Below are 24558 nucleotides of genomic sequence, written 5' to 3'. Positions count from 1 at the left end.
AGTTTAATCTTTCTTATCAGGTGACTGCTTCTCTGGATTTTCGAGATATTCGAAGCTGCTGTATATGAAGCTTGCTTTAAAAGTCTCATAGAGAGAATGCTTGGTGGTGAGCTGATCATTTCGTTTTACATTCAGCTGCTGTGTCTCACCTGCAGAAGTCAGGGGCGACCATGCCGTAGACATTGATCCTATCGCACAGCTCCAAGGCGATTGTCATAGTGAACCAGCCGGTGCTCAGCCATGATTTTGATATCTTCCTGCAAAGGGGAAGAGGAGGGAGGGAGACAGAGAGAAGGGTTGAGTGGATTTCATGCGTGGGAGAGCACCCGCATACCAACTGTACAATATTTGATTCTTGAATGTGATTAACCGGGAGAGATAATCAGAATATCTCACATCTGTGTTTTATGGCAGAATGAAGATTGATCTAAATCCAGAGGTCGATTTTTCCTGACTGCGAGATCATTTGTGTTCCCTCCCAGCTTCATTAAAATACAGATCCATCCTACATATATCGACTGATACAAATGAACCCTGTCAAATACGCAAACCCTTAATCAGAAAGAGGTCTTGGTCTGCGTGTATTGCCGATAGTCGGAATGACAGAGCTTCAGCAGCAGCATGATCTGCTGCTTTCCCACTGCAGAGTTTCAGTCAAAGTAATGAGCACTAATCACAGCTTTCTGCGATGAGCGGAAATGAAAGAGCTATGAAATGATCATTTCATGGAATAAGAAAATCTCTCAGAGTCTAACTGGCCATCAGAGCGCTCTCTCTCATTGGGTTTTTCTGTGATGAACAAACAGAACAGTCTGAACACCATATTTACTTAAAGAATCCCTCGTTGGTTTTGAACTGAGTTAATGAGCTTCAGAGTCATAAAAGTTGAACCACTTCTAAAAGGATGATGAAGAACTTCAGTTTAAATTAAAAATGTCTCTAATTTAAAAGTAAATAAACATCACTGAAGTTTTGATTTCATTGACAGATCATTTCACGCGTTTAATTTAAGATAAATGTTGCTATAATGAGAACATCTAAATGAATAAATAACATAAACATTGAAATTTTAATCAGAGGCTTATTTTTTTAAGGCTCCCATGAAGAAAAACATCCCAAGAACATTCTTCAAAGACAACTTTTGAGGATTTATATTTGAGTAGACATGAATGGCATCACATGCATCAACCAAACTGTTTCAAGTTAGTCAGGGATGGTAACACTGATCAGTCCACACCTTCCACACCAAAGTGTTCAATCCAGGCTGAATACTTTGATTGTATTAATGATGTATGTTTTAAGAGCAGACATCCAAAAGTGCTTCAGAATAAAATACTTTAAAAAAGACATTCAACACAGATAAGTAAGCAGACATATATCAAACAGAGGCAAATCTAAACAAATGGGTCTTCAAATTCAGTTTTGAAAATGTCCACTGAGTTCACAGTTTTTAGATCCAATGGAAGAAAGTTCCAAAAATGGATTGCAATCGTTATATATTGGGAAATTCATGGTCTGATCATGATCATAGATTCCTGATGGCTTTTGACAACCTCTAATACCATCAGCTCATCAAAGTTTTTAACTTATTCCATGAAACACTTTAGCTTGAACTTTATTGGAAAATTTAATGGATTTTAATTGAACTTTTATGTCCAAACTGAAATCTATCTCCAACTAACTGTGATAATATTTTGTAGAGAGATTAATGCTCCTCACAGGATGAATGCTAATGACTTTGGTTATCCTCTGAATTTTTCTGAAGAACCACCACATAGCTCCTATTTTCTGGCTTTGATTTGAATATTTTGACACATATAGTATAAAGTATAAATTGGAACTTGATTTGTCCTGATGGAATATAACTAACACCTCTTATTCTTGTCTTACTTTCCAAACACAACTGAATATTATGTAATACCTGCAGAACTAATGACATTCCCATAAAGATATTCCATTAAGATTTGCTAAATCAAGATGGTTACCATGGTAACCTATAAGCATGTAATAACACTGATAATAGTATTTAGCGCAAAGAACTGCTGTGTTTTACAGCTCTTAACTCGTTGGCTTTTAGCCACAGCTAGAGTCACGCCAAACACAGTGATGCAGGCGGATTACTTGCTGTGGTCCAAAGCACGTCTGGAACAATCTCTATTCATCAAATCAATCACAAATGATAGAAGCCAAAAAACATTTCACAATCACTGTTCCTGCTCCTCATACATGGTGTGAAATAACTGAAGTGGGAGCTGATGTAAAATATTCAGCAGGGATACATTCGAATCCTTCAGCTGAATCGGGCACAGCTGTGCATCTAGTCATGCTCCCCTGCTGCACAGCTGAACCTCGTCTCAACTGGGATTATGACTGGTGGCCAGTGCATGTATTCATGCATAAGTTATCAGGTGCATTTTTTTAGATGGGCCCGTTGGAACTATGGCGAGGTTTCCAGATGAATACAAGTAACCTGTTCGACCTTTCATTGTAACTGTCCCCACAGAGTCACTTCAAGGTTTGACTGTAAAAAACATAATTAATAGAGAAGTGGAAAACAAAAGCTTGGTCTACTGAATGCCCTACATTTATCACACTTTATTAACTTGTTCATTCATTTCTAATCAAAGATGTAGCATTTCCACATTACTAATGATTAGCATCACTAAACCTTTGCCACATTCATTTGATACGTAAGTATATATAAGTGATATATAAGTAATAGATTGACCTTCATCTTGCATTTTCCCTTCCAATGAAAGGGAGTTCCTTTGGACTCAGCTGAGATTTGAGATAAATTTCATGATGCTGACGTTCTAAGCAGGTATAATGTTAACTACATGTTGGCATCGCAGGGTAACTACGCTTACATGATATGTGGCCCACAATAATGATAACATCATGATACAGAGAGTGTGCTGTAATTGATATATTGCAGGACATTCATATAATGATTTATGTAGGGTTAATGTATTTTGGTGTCAGTTTCACCTCTTATCATGCTCAATCCTTCAACTTCTTTTCACAGCTGTCCGACTGTCCCACTGTCTTATTCTTCTACCTTTATCCAGTTGTCAACTTCGTCTTTGGCCAATTAATCTCTGTTCTGGTAACTGTCATTCATGTCATAAGCACCAACGTGAGAGTAATCATGAAGTGGTGACACAGTGAGTTACATTGGAAGGAAAATCAGTTTAGAGCACCATATTAAAAATAAATCAAAATCTCAATGTTTGGCACCAATAGTAGTGTCACACAAGTCAGGAGGAAGGTATGTTGCCATATCGATAGTTTGTACTACCCCTAATGTTTGACTATCAATTACCAGCTTAGCTTAGCATTGTAGCTCATTAGCACAAAACACAGAGGACAGCTGAGTCTGATTCCATTTCTAAATGTTTGGTCACAGAAAAATCATCAAAGACAAGAATTATTACCACCAACTCTTGTGCAAGCCACAAATATAAACACCAGATTTCATGACAATCCAACAGTTGTGATGACATTGCTCCAAGCATCACAAATGTCAACTCCTATTGTTGGACTAATGCACAATCCCAAGTCCCTGATCATTGAGAAACAAGTGTGAACACTTTGAACGTATCCATTTCCATCCAATCCATTTCTTGGAAGCTATTTGAACAGCGAAGTGAAAACTTTGGCTATGGTGAAATATAACTTGATCGATGAAGTAAAACAGAGTCCTCTTCCTGAGTATTTGTCCAAAACATCATCACACTCAATTAAATATTTGATGAACTTTCAAATTTCACCCAAAGTTGTGGATCAACAGACCGACAGACCGACCAGCCTTGAAGATTGTTGGAGTGAGTTTAAACATATTTTTTTTATACTAACTCCACTTTAAAACACATACAACAAACATTTAATAAGTCTGAATTTTGCTTTTCAAGGACATATCACTATATCCTTTCAAATGTAGTGCATGGGAGAGATTGGGGGCAGAGGTTCAATGTCTTCCTTAAGTGCATTTTGACAGGATGTGTTCCTGATCTCTGGACCGCCTCGTCACCCTGCTGCTTTCTAAAAGCTTGTAACTGCTTGTTTTCTGTTCCCACACATAAACAGCAGCATCCACGGCAGCTCAGGTTTTACCTCAGTGAGGCAAAGAAACAAAGAACAAGCCTGATAAGAAAATTCTTGACAGGAACAACCAGACGGGGGCCTAGAAACCCTGCCTGCCTGCCTCCTCTTGATGAGGGTGACACGTCTGCGGTGGAGGGTTTACCTTCTTGTTTTAAGAGGTGTTCAGACTTTGTGTCTTTTTTTTCTCACAGAGAGAGCTGTGTAGGGGGATACGTGTCAGGCAAGAATCACTGCTTAAAAAGCTTGTTTAGCATTTGTACATTGAACATTTCACCTGCAGGGCGATGCTGGGATAGAGAAGCATCTTCCTGGAAAGTGAGGGGGAGTGAGGAACGTGAAGTGTTGAGAGAGTACCTTTAGAAGACAAACTTTTCTGTCTTTAGGTCATATCCATTTCTAACAACTGACTAAGATTTAAATTTTAAGGACTACATTAACATTTAAATTTGAGCATTTTCAAAGTTTAATGGACATGTGGACATTATTGGGCTCAACATCTAGAGCTTAAATTTCACGATTGATTTCACACTCGTGTTACATGTCAAACAACCTTTATTGTAACATTGTGTTCACTGGAAATTGTGTCTCCAAACGGCCAGTTCCTCTTTGTTTTCTGAACTAATCGTCTGCACAGGCTGAGTAACCATGTGATGAATAGTGACAAAGCACTTTTATGTGTCTCTCCGTTTTATTAGAGCCTGTCCAAGCGACAAACAGCGGCAGCGAGCCAAAGTGATGCTATCGCAGCCGAAGCACAGACTTCTCATTTTCTTTTAATTAAGACAGGACCCAGGTTGTCTGGAACACAGTGATTTGTTGTGATATGCAAACACAGCCACTGGGCTTTAATATCACAACAGCCTGGTAGTCGGACACACACACACAAACACACACACACAACCACACACTCGATTTGCAAATTAAAAAACTTTTAAAGTTCAAAGCACAACATTTTGTCACCCAGGAATCTGCGGGGGATGTGTGGAGGTGTTAGGGAAGGAAGCATGCAGCTAATCTCACTTAAGAAGAACTCCTCCTCTCCTTGTTGATGAACATGTGGATGAATAATGTGGCGTGAAATGTCAAGCTCCTGGCATCAATGGTTGCCTCTAAGAAAATGACTGAAAACAACCTTTGAGTGGGAGATCGACTTATGCCTCATGTTTACACAGTTTGGTCTAATACAGCTAGCAAATTCACCATTTAATGAATACTTTAAAAGCGTGTTGCTCCTTTTAGAAATCTTTTCTTCAGTGTGGTGCGATTGTAAAATACAGATACTCCGATTAAAAGAAGCTGGCTGATATGCCTTTATAAAATGAAATATTATCCCACCTTTTAGCCCCTGTGCTCTCTTTTATGTAAAACTCATCTGGGTCTAAATAAGGTGTGTTAAAGGAGGTCAATAGAGAAAAATAACAAAATAACCTTTGGCTTTTAGGTTGTCGTTGATTTTCATTTACAAGACACAGTGTATTGCCCTGTGTCTACTATAATGGCTGTAATCTAACTTCTGACAGGTAAAGGTCACATGAAGGTTTGGTGTAATTAGGTTCATCACAAACACATGTTACCAGTGAACTCATGTGAGGACACGTCGCTGAAACAAAACTGGAAAATAAAGACGAGTACATGATTTAAAGTGTAGGTTTTGAACATCTCCCACAAGAAACATGAGCAGGCAAACACAGAGGAGGATTATTTTTTACATCAACGCCTTCAACCTGAGAGTCTGCAGTGATTGCAGACTGTCCGTATCTACCTAATTTCCACATGATTTTCTATCTGATTACAGCTCCGTTGCTGTAGTATAACTTTTCCTTTTTACAATCCTTGGGATTTAAATTACAGAAATCAAGGTGAGATTTGTTTTTTGAGCATAATTCATTGCATTTTACTTGATTCCCCTGGGTATACAATATGTATTTTCTGGTGTTCCATCCCTTTCAGCATTTTACACTTTTTCAAGCTTCACTTCATTTTCTTCTTATTTTTTACAAAGTTACCATAAATGTTCCTCATCGACTTCTGCTAATGAATGATCTACCAATCTACACCTACTCTATTTTTAATGTATTGAGTAGAAATTACAGTGAGACACAGGGGGCAGTTATTTCCAAAGCTCATTCATCTCCAATAACTAGTTGAGGCTCATTCCAACTCTGCAATTTACTAGAGATGCGGAGACACACCTGTTTTTATATTGTTCCTCTGCTGCTGTTATTAAAACGGTTGGATGTGAAAAAAACCCATAGCATCTTAATCACCTTCCCTATATTGGTTGAACCCGCAATATCAATTACAGGCATGCTAGGCTGCCAATCCCACTGCTCATTACTCCGTATTACTTTTATTAATGCTGCTCACATGTGTCACCATTCCTTCAAAATATGATTTATTTTTTAAATTAGGTAAAATTATTGTTATTCAAAAAACAATGGCACAGCACATTTTTCATGCTGGCTCGCTCAAATGTTATAGACAGACATAACAGTAATGCTTTCTGCTTTCTTTTTTTCTCTTCCCACGCTCTACAGACATCAAATAAGCCCCGCTGATATTAATGCCTAATGCTACAAAGGATAACAGTGCGACAGAGGCCGCTCGTTCACTGTAAACATTAACCACGACTGTAGACACAGATCCTGAAGGATGGATGTCGCAGCCATTCACCAAATCCTCGACTCAGCAAACACCCCTCTGACTTCCATCCTAAACTAAATTCAGATTCAGTGTCTTCTCAAAGACAGAGAAAGACATGCAAACAGAAAGAGTAGTGTGTCATTCAGCATTAATGACCACAGGACTGAATACTCAGCCTGGACTCATTAAATACAAGTCCTTTTATCGCTGCTGCTCAGAGAAGGTGTTGCAGACACATAAACTCCAAGTGTGTCTATTGCACTTAACAAGAGCTAGTTACATTACGTTTTCATGTCAAACACAAACCACTTTGAACTATTTCCCTTTGTGGCATATTAAAGAGATGCAGGGAACTCCAACATCTGAGACTCCAGAAACGTCCTAACGAGCAAAACAACATTTTCATGAAACCAGAGTTTAGAACCGATGCTTTTCTAGCTTGATTTTCAAAAACAGTGCAGCTTGTGTATGCAGCTGCTTTGTAACAGCCAACACTCACATCTTTACTCACAGTACTTGTGGGAAGCCACAAGAGACATAAGAGTGCAAATAAGTGCAAATACGTGCAAATAAGCAGAAAAGAGAGATGGAATATAAAGGGTGGATAATCATTTTGAAATATTCACAGATATATTACATCTTGTTTCAGTTTCTGTAACTGACTGTAATTTGCCTTTGTTCAGATTTGTGTTTTTTTTTCTTGTTATAGTCATAGGCAAACATAAAGACACAGGGCTGAGAGCTTAAAAAACTCTTATAAGACAAGACATTTAATTTTTAAGCCCATATCAGCCAATACTTATGGCTTGCCTGTACATGTATTTGCATTCCTATCCTCCTTTATTCATGTTACCATGGTTCAACCAGTAGTTCACTCACCTGTCCTTCCCCGTCTCTTTCTTGAAGAGGTCGTCCAGCTGCAGCATCTTCTGCAGGGAGATGATGTAGACCTGCATTTTGGGCAGCACCTGGTTCATCAGCCTCAGGTTGTTGTAGACCAGACCCTTCCCATCGCGCCTCATGTAGCTGCTGGGGCCCCAGAAGATGAACACCGTGTCCTGGCTGGTGTTGAGCAGCTCGTGGCGGCTCCTTAGGACCCTCTGCATGCTGGAGTGAGCGATAACGCGCAGAGAGGTGCGGTGGCCCACGTCGCGGCCGTAGCCTCTGGCAGTGGGGGCATCGTTCATGCGGATGACGCACTCGGCCTCGTCGATTGCTTCACCCTGTCCGCCTCCGATAAGGTGACCCGAGCTGGTCACCAGAGAGCAGGTCCTACAGTGCTTCCTGAGAGGCTGAGGGAAGGAAAATAACGGAAACAAATAAGGAGCTGAGTAAGAAGAGGAAAATAACTAAAGTCCCTAAAACAAATATGCTCAGTGCAAGAAAATGTTTGGCTTTCTCGTCCCTGTGGAAGCACCAGCAGCACTGCCGGCAGATGTAAATGTACCATATTTGGTATTTAAACTCTTTTTATTCCAGAGGTTAAAAAGAAGCCCTGAAAGTTGCGTTAAGCCCTGGCTTGAACAGAAATATGCAAAGCAGACAGAAATGCACACCTAGGGGAACTTTGGTAAAAAGCATCACATTGTGTTTCAGGCAGAAAAAAGCTTTGTTGACAAATGGGTAACGACGGAGACCCCTAGGGATGTGTAGCTTGTCATTTTGCTTTGTGCTCGGTGGAAACCCCGGGGTCTTACAGAGGATTCACCTTAAATCTGTCTCCCACTCGCACACAACGCAGGAATGTGTTTACTCACAAAACAACAGCTGTGATGCATAAAACATAAGATGCATAAGATGTCTTATTTAATAAGAAGCTTTTAAGTTATTTAGCAGTTCATACATTTGATTAAAAAAAAAAAAAATTCTACAGAAGATAACATGATACCAACAATAAATATGTGGATTAATCCCCCATATTATGATTCAGGTAAATCTTATGGTTTTATTTCTTATTTGTTCTCCAACTTCCCCTTGTTCTTAAATTTTTTGGATCCTCTGTTTTTTAATCTTCATTTACATGGGAAAAGAGCAGAATGAATAAACAATACAGAAACAATACAGTCATTTTGTTTGTATCATTTCTGGTGGAACAAGGGAAAGTTAACTTCTTACAGATTAACTAAAAAATGTCTATATATTTGCCTCTTTGTGTCTTCTGCAGTATTTTAGTGAACTGGTTTTCTCTTTTGATTTGGGATTCCTGGTTGAACAAATCCAGAAACTAGGACAACTTTGATAAAATGATGGATATGTTTTATCCATCGTTTCAGAACGGATCAGTAATGCATGAAAGTAATTTACAGATTGAATAAAGAAATCATGGAGTCATATTTCAGTCCTTGACATTTTCCAAAAAACAAAACAAGGATTTCTTTTTTGGGTGTTACTCTTATCTAAATCACCACCAACAGCTGTGGTCATGATTATTATTCTGCATTGTTTTATTACACAGCAATACAATCAGTCTTTGTTTTTTCCTGTACCGAGGGTCTGTTTGAGTCTTTGAGTCCCGCAGCTCATCTGAGGCTTTGCATACACATAAATAATCAAAATAGACCTACATGCCCTACATGTTGGTCCTTTGTGTAAGGCACATATCTACTTTGCATGTTTGCACGTTTGCATGTTAGTGTCCTGCTTCCACACACACACAAACACACCCTTGCACTCATTTAAAATCAATGATATGCAAACCAGCCCTGCAGAGGCCTCTAATGTGCCTGGAAATATCTCCCCTGCAGGAATATTCTGCTTATTTACATTCTTATAGCTGTGACAAATGCACATTTTCACAGCATTAACAAGAACAAATGATTATAGCTGGATGTGCTTGTGTGTGTGTGTGTGTGTGTGTGTGTGTGTGTGTGTCATCATCATGCTCATCTACTGACTTTGACTCAGTCGCAGATAACCAGCAGAAAGGCTCATCTACTTAATGAGACCTTAAGGAGACAGAACGAGGTAAAGAGAGGAGACAGAGAAGATAAAACTGAGTGTTCTTTTACTAGGGGAAAAAAGGAAAAGACGGCCAAAGAGAAAGAGATATATGGCGGCAGTGAGAGCCACCCTGGTGCCACAGTGTTTGATGAAATGTGGAGCTAATGAGGTCCTTGCGGTCTTCGCCATCGACACCAGCAGAAGCAGCGACGGCGGCACCATCCATTCAATACTTCCGTCTCCCCCCAGCTGCTCGACCCGCTCCCACCTGGCAGCTTCTTGACAGCCCATCCTGCTGTAGAGCTGTGGCACCAGTGGAGCAGGTCAGAAATCCCATTTTCACCCAGAAGGCTTTTAAGTGGCTGCACAGACTCTGTTTTCTCTTCCTCTGTCTCACCCAGAATTTAAGTGTGCCTCGCTGGCCACAATTGGTCTCTTCAGGGAGCTCAGTCAGGGCAGGCTATTACCGAGAAATAGGCCGGATAGTCTGGACAAGGCTCTCCATTTCAGCAGAAATTACGTGACACCATTCAATATGGTGGTTTAGGCGGAGGCAATGGAATCGAGGTAAACTGTAGTTTACCTAAGAGCAGCCTGTGAGTGTCCTCAGAAAAGAAAGTGAAATTTCTTTCAGATTGAATTTATCCTCGACAAAGCAAGAGTGAAACTGCTCCACTCTATGATTCATGTAATAAATGGTTACTGATTCAGAACACATCTATCATTTATAGATTTGGAAATCGCTGGCTTTGTTCTTTCCCACCACAGCAAAAACACCTTTGATCATAATTAAAAGATTTACTACATCTAAACTCGATCCGTTGAGCTTCTTTAAAAGTGTGTTTATCCGAGTCCCATCGCAGCACCTGATCAAAGCTGCAATCAGTGATGAAACACGAGAGAATATACACACTTAATAATGTATTCTGATGATCATTAGTGCTATTTTTGGCTGATTCGAGGTATAAAAATAGGCTTGAAAGAGGAGGAAAAAATCTAGATTTTCAGGAAATGGAAATTGCACAGAACACACACTTATTCCTCAGCTGTCCAAAATCTTATAGTCATAAAGGTTTACTGTTTACATCTCCTACAAATTTTCCAACAAGCTATCCTTATAAATGACTTTTCTATTGTTATATTCACAATCATGTAACACAAGTTATTGACTGGGTTGAGTTTGTCCTTTTGGGCTAAACGTGAAATAAAAATATTATGACTATTGGGAAATGTATCAAATATTTGTAAGTTTCAAGAAAAAAATTCTTGTTCTGTTTGAACATATGTCCAAATATCAATAAACAGCCACATTTGAGAAGCTTGACCCAGTTGAGCCTCAGTTAACTCAGTTAATAGTTCACAGACTGACAAAACCATTTTTTATTCCAGAGTGAGATTTCCAGCCTAAGGCCAATGAAGCGTAACCTTGTCCCACTTGTGGCTGACACCATGAGGCTGCCCTGGTTTCATTAAACTCATCCATCCATCTATGGTTTCCCAGTCAAACCACACAAACACAACCTTACAGACACACAACAGCCAGACACATCGCTGCTCTGCCTGCCAGAACAACAACTCCCCGCACAGCAGGTGACCTGCCTCCTCTGTTTCCTCATTCTGTCTGCGTCTGAAACTTCCTCTGCCCGTCCTTCACAGGGTCAAATGAACCGTCACCCGCCTCTCCCACTGCTCGCCCTGCCCGACTCCCTGACCCAGGGAAAGCATGGCTGTCAGAGCGGCCTGGATTAACCTTCAGAGACAACAGCGGGGATGAAAGGGAGAGGCAGCTCGGCCCCAGACCAGGGAGGCGGTCTCCTTGAGAGCACAGAGAGATAGGATGGACGTGGACCGAAAGGAGATGATTGTGTTAGCAGACGGGACTGAATGAAGATGTTGTTGAAAGTGTAATCACTGAACAAAAGGGACCTGCATCATAAAGATCAGACTGAAGCTATTCCAGTTTATGGATCTGTTACATATCTGTAGCTCTCAAAGGCTCCTGTGACTCATTGTCTGCTGCCATGAATCTGCTTGACCCGTACTGATCAATACATAATTATTATAGATCACTCTTACATTATCACTACTGCTGTTAATGCTGAATATGAGTCATATTTCACAAGTCATATGTTTTCTTCCTGTCTGTCTAACTGTGTCTGTTTGTTTGTCTGAGTTGGGATGCGTCTTCTGTCTACGTCTGTCTGTTTATCTCTCTGTGTCTCTCTGTGTGTTTCTGTCCTTTTTTCTCTGTGTCAGTTTGTTTCTGTCTGTCCATACATGTCTGTCAGTCTGTGTCCATCAATCTTCCAGTGTATTTGTCTCTCTGTGTTTTTTCATGGAATTGAATTCTTTTTTAATTCAATCTTGTATATTTAGGAAGGTACCTTCAAATACAATGCAGATAAGGTCCAGGGTCTTGTGGATATTGGGGCGGCAGTAGCTCAGTCTGTAGGGACTTGGGTTGAGAATCAGAGGGTCACCGGCTCGAGTCCCGGCACAGACCAAGCCTGAAAATTGGTCCGGAAATTGGAGATGCCAGTCCACCTCCTGAGCACCACCCAGGTGCCCCCGAGCAAGGCACCCACCAGCCCAGGAGCGCCCACTGTGGGCAGCCCCCCCACCCCGAGACCCCCCCATTAGTGCATGTCCATAGGATCCTGTTTGTTTGTGTGTGTATGTGTGTATTTTGGCCTATGTTTGTGTAGCATGTTAACTTGACAGAGTGTAAAAACAAATTTTCCCTCGCAGGATCAATAAAGAATAAATTATTATTATATTGTCCGAGTGTTTGACGTATGAAAACTAACTACGAAAATCTTGCATTGAACGCATTCAGTCTCAAGGTTTTCAGTGTTCCTCGGACTGTTTGTGACATCGTGTGTGAGTCAAACACCTTGATTTACTGAGCGGCATTTGAAGACCATGTATAGGACTGTGTAATTAAAGAGCAGAGAGGAATGAAAGCCATAGAGGACACATATAATCACACATTATTACTGTGTGATTGTAGTTGGAAAAGGTTGAAGGTGCAGTTCTAGCAGCCTGATTGGTTTAGCAGTGAGCTCTCAGAGCCCCCTGCCGTGGGTAGCACAGGCAATAATTGGTGGTTAAAACTCACAAGGGGCATGAAATCAGCTTTAATTCCTCACCCTTCTCCCCCCCCCCCCCCCCCCCCCCCCCCCCCCAACTCAGCAGGGCCCCTTGAGGAAAAGACATACAGTACTTACACCACAGCGAACTATAATGCTTGATGTACATCGAACCCCCCTCAGAGTCAAAAATGGCATTCAAGGGCTGATATTGATTTTGTTTGGGTGAATGCAGCAGGAAGAGGGGTTCGAGCAAGGGGCTTCGTGAGTATGACAGGGTCTTCAAGGATGCGAAAATGGGGGATATGTCCGGTAACTGTGAGCGTCGAGTGGCAGCAATCATCCGGCTCAGCAGGACGCTGTCTGGCTGCCTAGTTTCGCGCAGAGATAGCACAACAGAACAGAGCGTTTTAAGCCTCCTACGGTCTGACCTTTGGGCACGTCAAAGACGTCTTTGTTTTCCACAACCTCCTCAGAGAGAAGACTACCCACGGGCAGAAATTACTGGCAGCTTGAAGCAAAAAGCTCTTGAATGTTCTAAAAAAAAGAGAGGAAAGAATTGGGGAATTCCGACCTCCATATACATGTTAAGGGTCTAAATGTGCCGCTCGCTGGTTTTCTGAATGCAGTATTTGTCCTCACGGCTCATTGACGACTGATTCTCTAGTGTCATACGTTGGAGGGGAGACATAGAGAGGTTTTGATCGGAAAATTACTAGAGCTTAAAAGAGGAGAAAATGTTAACCTTCCAAGGCCATTAGTAAAAAAAAAAAGCTAGATTTATCCTTGACACAAGGTATTAACAACAATAGTCCCCACATATATACAGTATATACTGTATGGGATCTGTCCGTGTCCTGCTTCAATTATCCTATAACAGTAGCCATGCTACATTATTTACCTACACAGTAGATATGAGAAAGGATGGATAGAGTTTCTTTACTGAGTATGAAAATATTCTTAGCTGTCTCTGTATTGACAATACCTGTGATAGAGTCAGGGCCACTGTGTGCAGAATGTCTGCAGCTAAAAGGACTTTTATTTCCTTATTTTCAGTTTCACACAAAGCCTTTTCGTCAAATGCTTTGCAATCTCCTCTCAAAGAGTCCAGAAATATCAGACACATGAAGACACAAGCTATTCATTAAGACACATCACAGTTCACCAGTCACACAGTGGCTTTATATACAGCTGTCGGATGGAAGCCAGGATATAGAGAAAACAGAGACGGCAACTGTTATTTATGTTTCACAACAACAAAACTCTGATCAATTGAACCGCTGGACTAAAGTGGTAGACTGTCCAACTGACCTACATTCTTGCCGTAATGGCTAAAAGCAACTAACAGCAGGCAACTGCAGCAGCATTAACAACAAGTGTGCCTGCTTTTTCACAACATTGAAAGAACACCAGACAAAATGAAACAAGAACTATGCTGAGCAAAAGACAGACTGTTTGAGTCAGACTGCACCACAGTCCTCTGTAAAGCCAGCTGTTTCTAACAGCAGGGTAAAGTTAGAGTAAAATCTCACTGGGATGAATCAAGTGAATATTTGCAATGCTAATGCAGTATGTCATCATTCAGCTACACTGCCAGTGAAAAGGCCTTCAAATTAAGCTATAAAATCAGATAAAAAAGGAACGAAAATGCCCTAAAAAATAAGTTAATTTCTTAAGCTGGTTCCTACTGTGAGAGCCAAAATGTGCAATTTATGATATGAGATGATTAAATGGAGAGCAGGATGAAAAGGGGGAAATAAAGGAGACATTTAACGATAAAAGAAATTAAATGGACAGGGTAAGAGAGAATGAAAATAATGTGTTGAGGTGATAGCAGCAATGATGGACCGTACGGGGGAGTGAAACAGGTACACCTATTACTGTAACGTTACAGCAGCTGCTGGATACAGCAGAGAAAATTCAGTTATGGTGTTAAAAGCGCTCAATTTTGAGAAGAATCAGACAAGCTTTTATTGTGCTGATAAAACCTATTACACACATATACACACGCACAGATGCACACGCGCACACACACACACACACACCTCAGGGCTATAGGGGCAGAGTCAATTGAGGCAGGTTTATTTGGAGCAGTTTGTCCGGTGTGTGCGTTTGACCAGTAATTAGAGAGAGGAGGGAAAGAGTGAGCAGCACTGACATCTAATGAAGACGAGGAGCAGAAAGATGAGGAATGGAGGAGGAGGAGGGGGAGGAGGAGGAGGAGGAGGAGGAAGAAGATGAGCCGGAGAGAGTGGATATCGAAAACCGGGGCAATTAGGGATTCCAGCGGTCAGCGGCGGTTCCGCAGGATGAGAGCTTCTGCGGCATGCTGCTCCGCTCTTAATTAGGGCAGAGTTTTTGTGTGAGCACCTTGAAAAGAAGACGACTTTGATGGAGGGCAATTATCTGCTTCAGACAAATAAAAATAGCAGCTGGGACACGAAGAGACTAATGAATATTTATTGATGGAGGTTGAGAGGGGTTTTGGTGACATGCCTGATGATCTTGTTAGGGAGAGGGAGGAGGGAACTGGTTTTAAAACAAGAGCTGAAATCCTACAGAGCGGCCACAGGATGAACTCTGATCTTTAAATTAGAGTGTACAGGAAGAGTCTAAATTTAGGCTCTACACTGCACATACTGTATGTGTGTTTATTTCTAAAAGTGTACAGGCATTGGAAAGGCATTTGACTGTTTAGAGGACGTCAAGCCTCTCAAACAGACACACACCAAGATAAAAAAAAATAAAAAAAACACTTTAAAACACTTTTAAGAACAGGAAACTCCAACCAGTTATTTATTCAACATTGTATAGCCTGACAAGCTTTAACCAAAATCTCCTGCTGTTTTTTGGTGGCTATATAAAAGGGAACAAACGATTGGTGATAAAAGTAACCTGACAGACAGATTTTACAGAGGCCTAACTAAGTGGACATGCATCCATACATCTTACTCACTCCGTTTTCCTGTGATAACAAGTCATTTTTCCAGTTGCTTCGGAGACTTATCTATCTTGAACCCTCAGAGTTGTAAAAGCACGAAAAACAAAACAAAACACATAAAAAGTCTTAAACGCCTGTCTATCCTAATTTGTGTGTGTGTGTGTGTGTGTGTGTGTGTGTGTGTGTGTGCTTGTGTGAGTGCGTGTATGTGTGTGAGGGAGAGAGAGAGAGAGGTGGGTGGGACGATGCTGTTGAAGGGGGTTGGGTGGGATTACATTAGAGACTTTATCCTCAGAACTCTGTTGCTGTAACTGTTGCTCTTTGGTGAATATGGTAGCACTGTTGACTACATTGAATATATGGATTAGAAACAGGTTTAATTTACCTCATCAATGTGGACAATGGCAGCATGACATGTCTTGGTCTGACCTGTCACAGCGATCTGACTATTGTTTTGCTTTCTAGATCAGTTATCTCCAATTATCTTGTAATCGTGAAGAAACAAGCTTTGTTATCTCAAGATAATGAGATAAAGTAAATCAATTATAATGGCTTTGTAATCCCGAGATAAGAAGAAAAAAATGGCAAGATCTCGGGAAAACAACCTAAATATACTAATTATTACAGGAAATCCAGTGTTGCTACCTAAAGATGATTAGAGAAATAGGTGGAGATCTCAAGAAAAAAAACAAGTAAAAAACTGATCATGAGAAAACAGAGAAAACAAAATGTAAGGATGCTTGTCCACTTAAAGCCTCTCTCTACAGTCAGTTTAACGATTTGCTTTTGCTCGGGAAATAGTCGAGCAGAGGTCAATATAATTTTGCACTAACAGGGAAAAGCAGCTCAAGATTGCTTGTATTTATTTAAACCAATCACAATTGTGTTGGGCTATATGTCCAGGTCGGCGCCCTTGCAAATTAGTGGAAGGAGCTTGTTATGGTGGAGAGCAGCTGGCATTTTGAAACGTGAACACACAGTTAGAAGAAAGGAAAGAGAACAAATTCAATTTAAAGCTTATTATTCAAGGTCTATATTATCCTGTGAGTCAGAGACGAGTAATAGAAGAAAGCTATAAGGCAGACTTTAGGCTAAATCATAAAAAAAGATGTTACAATGCAGCTGTCCATCATTTATAAATTGGTATCAATCTTGTGTCTGAATGATGTCTGCAGCTGTACCTAACAAAAAAAAAAAATTACAGAATTTTTCAGACTACAAAACAACAGCATAAAGTTTTCTCTCCTGTAGTGTCGTCTCTTTGAGTGTACCACATTTTACAATAAGGTATAATCAAGTGAAATCAGACAAATGAATAATAATGCTTTGGATTATAGCTTTCTATACAAACAATTCAAATTGTAGTTTTCTAAATGTGTCAACCATATCAGAGCGGGCTGTGAGTGGGAAACTGGACCATTAGCTGTTTGATCAGAGCAGCTAAATCAACCTGTGTCAGTAAATGCAACAATTGGGCTTCTTCAAGACAAAACCAAACCAACTTTGAATGTTATTTCAAATGCCAAAGGATTGATGTTTAGCATCAAGTAGTGTTAAAGTCTTCAACCGGGCACAGAAATAATTCTCAATTTGAAGTCACACTACACCTTCAAATATTTGCTGTGTCTTTAGTTAATTTGCACAGAATTCAACAATCTCCAGCAGGCTGAAGATATGCACAGGCAGCCAGCAAAAACGCAAACACTGCTGTTTGGAAATGAGCAAGTCATTATTGTTCCAACAAACGGTTTTGAACAAATATCACTGTGCCAGAAAAACAAACAGTAGAATCACGCTAATACACCGTTTGTAGTCAATGCTCACCTGGCATATTATTTATTTATGACCTTGACACTTCTTTTTGGTGACTGAATGTCGGGAAATTCTGATTTTATGAAGGCCAATGTGCCCCAAACCAACAGCCCATAATGCTTTCTTTTACTCCACGATACAAATCGTCATAAAATTAAAAATTAAAAAATCCCTCGTCAACATTTTCCATGCATAACAACATTGTTATAATTGTTATGTCTTAAATGAGATAATCTAGTAAAAATCCCTTATTGATTGAACTGCTCACATTTTATGACGAGGGCACACAAGAAGCCACCCCCTCATTTAAATTGTTACTTTGACTTAAATTGTACTTTATTATTTATTTCAATTTCTCAGAGTAACAGACTAACACACCCATGTGGTTGGGGAATCGATTCACTCTTGCAAGTATTCACCTCAAACAGCCCCAAACTAAACTAGGCATTCTGCAGTTCTCGCGAACAGCATTGCTGCATATAGCAGAAGTTGTGTTGTCGTCTTCCTTTGGATATCACGGGATAGTGTTTTGTATTTGTACCAAAAGTAAAGGGTAGAGTATGTACAGAGCTGTAAAGATGGCCATGCATCCACTGTTAAACATACAACCAGTTTGCCGCTTTCTAACTTGTATGATTGTTTTGTATGTTATGTAATGGGTCACATGTCCAGAAACTTAAAGCGGACATACTGCCACCAAGTGCAGCGCAGTCAGATATAATTTCAATAAATGAATTATCACTGGGTGCCTATACACTGGGACAAGGACCGATGTGCAATTAAATGACCCCATCGAGCTAAGACCATTGCTTGATTTAACTGAGCATGTAGTCATACTGACAGTTGAAGATGTTTGAGCGATGACACAGAAACAGAAAAATACATGAAAATATGAAAACCAACATTTTATGACCTCAAAATTGATCACAAAGTTTAAGCACCATCTCTGTATCAAAAAAAATCAGTGACAGCTGATTTTTATTACAGGGTTGCTTTTAATGAGTCCACCCACAGCTTCATGTCTGTCTCACCCTCTACTCTGCTGCTCTCCCTCCTCGATCAACAATGCTTTTATATCCCAGACACCAAACAACCTTTGCAGCTTGTGGCGCAGCCCGACTCTGTGTCATTAAATCTTAACTCCCCTCACCACCAGTGAGAATGAAGAATGCTGCAACTTGTTGTTTTCTCTCTTTTTCCCCTCATATAACCTTCTCCTCCTCTTCTTCTTCATCTCATCCTTTGTCACAAGAGCACTTGGTCTGACTTTTGATCAGTCATGGTGGCCATTTTTTTCTCTGACATTACTTTCAAAAGGCTCAAGCTGATGACACATTTTACTGCTTTGTTGCGAGGAGGTTGTAAAATAAAGTGTTGGCTGTTGGACAAACATTCAATTTTCATTTAGTCTGGAATAATAAGAAACTGAAAAGACAATTGACAGTGAGATCATATTGGGTGTATGTTATATCTCAAAGAAAAACAACATACTGTATAATAACCCCAAAAACAACAGCATATGTTAGCATTCAGCTACTACCAAGCAAATTAGAGCGGTACGTATGACTTTTTATTCCTCCTCCTTGGATGACAAATACCCCTTATTTTTTTGTTATATTTGGTGATTCATTGGGGAGGTGGTGAAGTGGTGTTTTTAACAAACAGTCCAGTAAAAACATGTTTTTAAGATTTGTAACTTGGAGCAGAACATTTGAGCTACCCAACTTGAGTTTGACATTGGTGGAAAATGACTGCCATGTGAATATGGTGAATTAGTACAAGCTGCTCAACAGACCGGACCAGGCTTCCTCACATGTCAAGCTAAATGGATTGCAGAGGGAAGTGGGTTGCTTCTTATTACAACACACGCTACTTTGTTTTAATTGGCTCCATAAAAGGCTGCTTGCTGCTGGTGCAGAGTGCACAATGATGCAGCCATTGCATGTCCCTATAACCTCCACCCAGATAGAGCAGGAGAAAGCTACGGCTATGAGGACCCCACAGACGCATCCCTGCAGGAATGATTGCCTTGGCATGAATACAAAAGATGAGGTGCAATTTACCAGGTCAGAGCATCTCTCTCCCTCGCTCTTCTTTCTGCTGCGAAATTGCAGCAGGAGGTGGCGAGTGGAGAAGATAGAGGAGGAAAGAGCCAGGGAGGAAATGACAGAGGGACATTAGGAAGAGAGAGGGAGGCAGAAAAGATAGGAGAGAGGGGGGTTGGGGTGGGGATGGGGCTGGGGGGTGGCTTGACAGACAGAGGCGGGCGGAGGAGGGAGGGAAATGAAAGGCAATCTGATAGATGAAAAAGAGGAGCAAGAAAAAGGAGTGGCTGTCAGAGAAAGAAGCACTTTAGAGAGCGAGAAATGTAGGGCAGGGCCTTCGCAGAGACACGCAGGGATTTCAGGGGCATGCTTTGATGAGGGAAAGTTAGAAATGCAGCCGCCAAAGTTCTGATATCTGATGAGGTCATTATGAGAGCGAGAAGCAAACATTATTAAAACATCTGCAGGGTTCCCACTTTCTGAACCTGCAAAGACAACTCAACCTATTCTGCATTTGAGGAGATTTTATATCTGCATGAGAGCTCCCTTTTGCCTTTATCATCAAACCATGTCTGTACTGATGGTTCTGGCTGCTGTTCTCACAATCTTTTGGAACAGTTTCTAAGACTGAGAGGCACGGTTAACGGCTACATGCTTAACGCCAAACAATGCACCGAATCTATAATGACAATATGATCTTGTCAAGAGAAGTTTGGCGAGAGTTTTGACTTCTGAACACATTGACTTCTTCCACTCCTTCACATTCACATCACGTCCACCCTTTTTGTGAAAAAGTCCCATTTTTACACAAGATACAGAGAGTTGAAAATGAAACTGAAAAGATAAAAGGTGCAGTATAATCCTAGCGTGAAGCAGAATATATGCATGGACGGCGGGAGGAAATCTTAATGTGGCACTCAAGCGTACTGTTAACCGTCAAACTCGAGATGACAAGTTGGTTGTGAACAAGGGCAAACAGGCAATTTTCAACACCGACGCACAAACTTCTTCCTTCCAGTCTGAACACTGCCTGTTAAATCTTGGAGTGTGAGTGTAATAAATCCCGTCGAGCTTAATCCCTAAGGAGCAATTACTGTTGTGTTCTGGCAAAATAATAACAAGCCCAAGAAAAACAAGAAGAAGACATCAATAATACATCGCCAATACTACATTCCCTGTGTGGCGGAAAGCTCTGCTTCCCTCTGAAAACATTTCCAGTACTAAATATTCTAGTTGGAGTGTGTCCATTATGAGCTGGAACCGAGGATAAGGAGAGACAGTAACCAAAAGGGTTTTGTGTGTGTGTGTTTGTGTAAAGATGTGTGTGAGGGGTGTGTATGTATTAAACACCAGCTGCCAGGGACAACACTCGTCGAGCAGGACGAATCTCATGGGAGGCAACAGATTTCATATTGGCAAGCAGGACACGTGAGTATGTCTCTCTGTGATCGTGAATTTGATTTAGTGAATTTGATTTTAGCATGTAACTAATGCAAATCAGTGTGAAATATAACTCATAAATTCAATACTGCACATTACACCGTCAATATTGGATCCATATTTCTATTATTTAATAAAAAACAGCTTCTAATCACATCTTCTTCGATTTGTGTTGAGACTCTCGGGTCATGGCATGCTCACAAATGTGTTTCTAAATTAATTTAATTGTAAAAGTTTGACCTGAATTCACAACTACACAGCTGTATGCTACAAAAAATATCTCTTTAAGACATTATTTGCACATTGATGCATCAATCATATCATCAAATATGGTCATGAAAAAAACTCCAGTCCACTTTTGTGAAGATCAAGTTGATCCTGTTCTCTGTCTATGTTTGCGTTTGCTTGCACTTATTCTGTGTTTTTAAATGTGCTATATAAATAAATTTATTTGAAGTACTTTTTAAAGTAAACGGCACAGATATTCTTAACATTTTGAAAGGTCTTTTAGTTGGTGTTGTTGCTATTCTACACGGGTATTACCTACTCAAATAGAATCTCAGTCATTTTTTCACCACTGAGTGTGAAAACTTAAATTATACATAGTCATCAAAGTAAAAAATGGAGAGCTATCTCCATGAAAAAGCTTAAGTTTCCAACAAGGAAACTTAGAAAATAGCTTGCTTAGCTTCTTTCTGCTTTATTCCTGGAGTTACAGACTCTTAATTGGAAAACACTGTTGAAACGATCACAACACTAATGTTTATTGCCAAAGTAATGCCTATTCATTTACTTAATGGCCATGCACCTGAGATGGGATGATAGCCAAGCCGGTGATTAGGAACATGAGGATGAGAGTCACAATCTAACAGTTTGAAAAATCCTGCCAGCAGCTTTGGAACAGAGTCACATCAACAAATCACTCAGGTTTCTTCTGTTTTTATCAAGGTGATGAGCCTCATTAGTCTAATCCCCAGAGTATTCTACCCAGCAGGAATTCATAAAAACCTAAACAATGCTGCATGCATGCTAACAGCCTTCTGTTGGGTAGATGCTCCCACAACGTTTTATCCCTTAATGAGCGCGGATCATTGGCTTTTAGGAAAAGTGACGCATGCTGAAGGAGAAGTGAATCACACAGCCACAGTGAGGGTGGAGAGACAAGTTCTTTAGAAGAAATGCTGGTGATTTTTAGAATCTGCTTTCTATTAGAAAGGCATAGAGAAGACGCAGATGGCACAGTACAATTTGTTCAATTACACTTTGGTGTAAAGGAGCAGCAGCAGCAGCAGGTGGGGATGACTGAGAGAGACCTAAATCTGCAGACTGCAGAGTCTTTGTCAGCAGCGCTTATATACATCTGTGATGTTGTAGTGAGAGATCGGTTTATTATCCAGGATGATGCCAAAGATACGCTCTCCAGTATCTGCACTGGCCGGACACTGAATTACATGAGGCCTCCACCAATACAAATATATAGATAGATAGATAGGAACTTTATTAATCCCTTGGGAATAAAGCAACATATTTGTATTCAAAAGATGAATCGTGCATCAAAAATCAGCTTTCATTTTTTTTGGTACATCTAGAACTTAAATTGGACAAATGGTTGCATCTTCATGAAAAGATAGTTTCTGTGAAGCACCTTGAATTCCCTCACTGCATGAAATGTATTATACATACAAAGCTGCCACGCCTTTTTATCTTCTCTTTGTAAATCGATTACACTTAAAGGTTCAAACTTAGATTTATGCATGTGGTATGACAAACACTGGCTTAGTGTTTGTTTTGAGGCTGTACCTTATTGCATCTGGAAAATCCGTTGTTTTTACTGCAGCTGACAGAGCTGATGACCCCCGAAGGAATATATGCTAGGCCAGCTTCGAGATTTCAGCCTTCATTTTTATTGCAAGACGGCTGTGAAATTATGCAACAGACAAAAAAAAAAAAAAAAACATTTCCAAAAATGTAAGTTAAGAGGATGTCACATCAAGGAATTATAACAATTCATCAAAACCTACTGAAATATTTGACAAAAAGCGATCGGATAAGATGTGTTTTCTTTTTAAGTTAAGGAGTTAAAGGTTGAAAACAACTGCTCTTAATCCTACATTGTAAAATCTTCTCCAATGTCATAATCTGAATTGCTGGATTTAGAACTAACTGAGCTGTCTGATAATGAAGTGAAATGTGAAATATTTCCTCTGAAATGAAGTGAAGACAAGAAATAATTAACCATCAAGTACCTCAGGCTTGTAATTTCCCTCCTATGCACAGCTGTGGCTGAAATGTGTAACAGATAGTTTAGAGCATTTAAACTTCTTTATATTGTTGATATTGTTCATTCTCGGTTATTAGCGAAGCATCTGAGGCTATCATCATCATCATCATGGAGGCTTTCGTTGCATTATTAATGAGCTGGTGATTGAGGATAGAATGAATGCTGATTACGAGCTGAGGAAATGGAGTCGTCTTCAGCTCATAAATAGACAGAAACTCTTTAGCATTACAGAGACAATCCTCTGCATCTGTTAAATCGTATTAGCTGCAGCCAGCTGTCTTTATATCATTCTTCCTCTTTTTTTTGAGGAATTTGGGTCATTGGGGCCAATATCTGAACCTGTTTGATCCAAAGCAGAGGATAAGAAGTTTTAAAGAAAGTTCATGAAAAGTTCGTTTATCTTGTCTCGACTGCAGTTTTAGAACAGAGAGAGGTTTCAGAGGATTACTTGACTCAAAACAAGTCAAGTCCCCTCAAAAGCTTAAACATGATCCTATAGTAGTATGATCAAAGAGATGTCCAGCTAATTGGACTGCCTAAATCCCCCCCACACACACACACACATAAAAAGCCATCGATTCAACAAAGACACAACTGAGGACAGAACTTAAAGAACAAGCACATAACAACTGACCCGTGCTGCTCTAGACTGATTACTTCTGAGATCTGCAGACCCCCCCCTGTGCCTGATCTCTGCTGGAGATCCTCCTGCAGGTCCCTGCTAATACTCCCTAAAGATGACGGAGCTATCTCTGTTAAAGCCACTTAGCTGCAGCAGCTCAGTCTCTTCTTCAATTTTACTTTTTGTATTATTTGAGGACATTCACATTCATTTCATTTGGAGACCTCTATGAACAAAGTGGTACATCTTAACTCTCTGATGATCTTGCCTTGCACACATGTAACTAGTTTTTTCTGATTAAAATGTCATCCTGCTGGATTTTCACAGTAAAACACTTATTATCACTTATGGTGAACATTTGCTTTGCTGCAACTCACTCGAGTTAGGGCGGGTATAGACTCTACAATATTAAGCCTTCCTAGACAAAAGAGGATCAATTGTGACAATAATGGTGGTCGTGATTTCAAAACGGTGATCCTATGTCACGTTGTGAGAGGGGATCTCCTGGTCCTGCGACCAAAGATAGCCTGCGACAATTAGATCATAACGTGATCTACATCAAATACCAAACAATGAAACACTAATCGGTGCGACCACACAGGAGCCAGAGCAGTCGAAAGCGTATGCTAACAATAACATGA

General features: G+C 40.3%; 1 protein-coding gene across 2 annotated transcripts in view; it reads right to left on the bottom strand.

The window, feature by feature from the left end:
- The window catches only part of st6galnac5a (ST6 (alpha-N-acetyl-neuraminyl-2,3-beta-galactosyl-1,3)-N-acetylgalactosaminide alpha-2,6-sialyltransferase 5a), a 44168-nt gene that overhangs the window by 5778 nt on the left and 13832 nt on the right, over window positions 1–24558 (bottom strand). For both annotated transcript variants that reach the window (XM_020629990.3, XM_065954255.1), the window contains exons 3-4: window positions 7627–8039; window positions 150–257 (exon numbers count right to left, since the gene is read on the bottom strand). In XM_020629990.3, coding sequence (XP_020485646.2) covers window positions 150–257; window positions 7627–8039 — 521 coding nt within the window. The remainder of the gene's footprint in view (window positions 1–149; window positions 258–7626; window positions 8040–24558) is intronic.

The sequence above is a fragment of the Labrus bergylta genome, chromosome 4 (assembly GCF_963930695.1).
Source record: "Labrus bergylta chromosome 4, fLabBer1.1, whole genome shotgun sequence".
NCBI classification, from domain to species: domain Eukaryota; kingdom Metazoa; phylum Chordata; class Actinopteri; order Labriformes; family Labridae; genus Labrus; species Labrus bergylta.
Note: the sequence above shows the minus strand (reverse complement) of the source record. Positions and strands in the feature narration are given on the sequence as shown.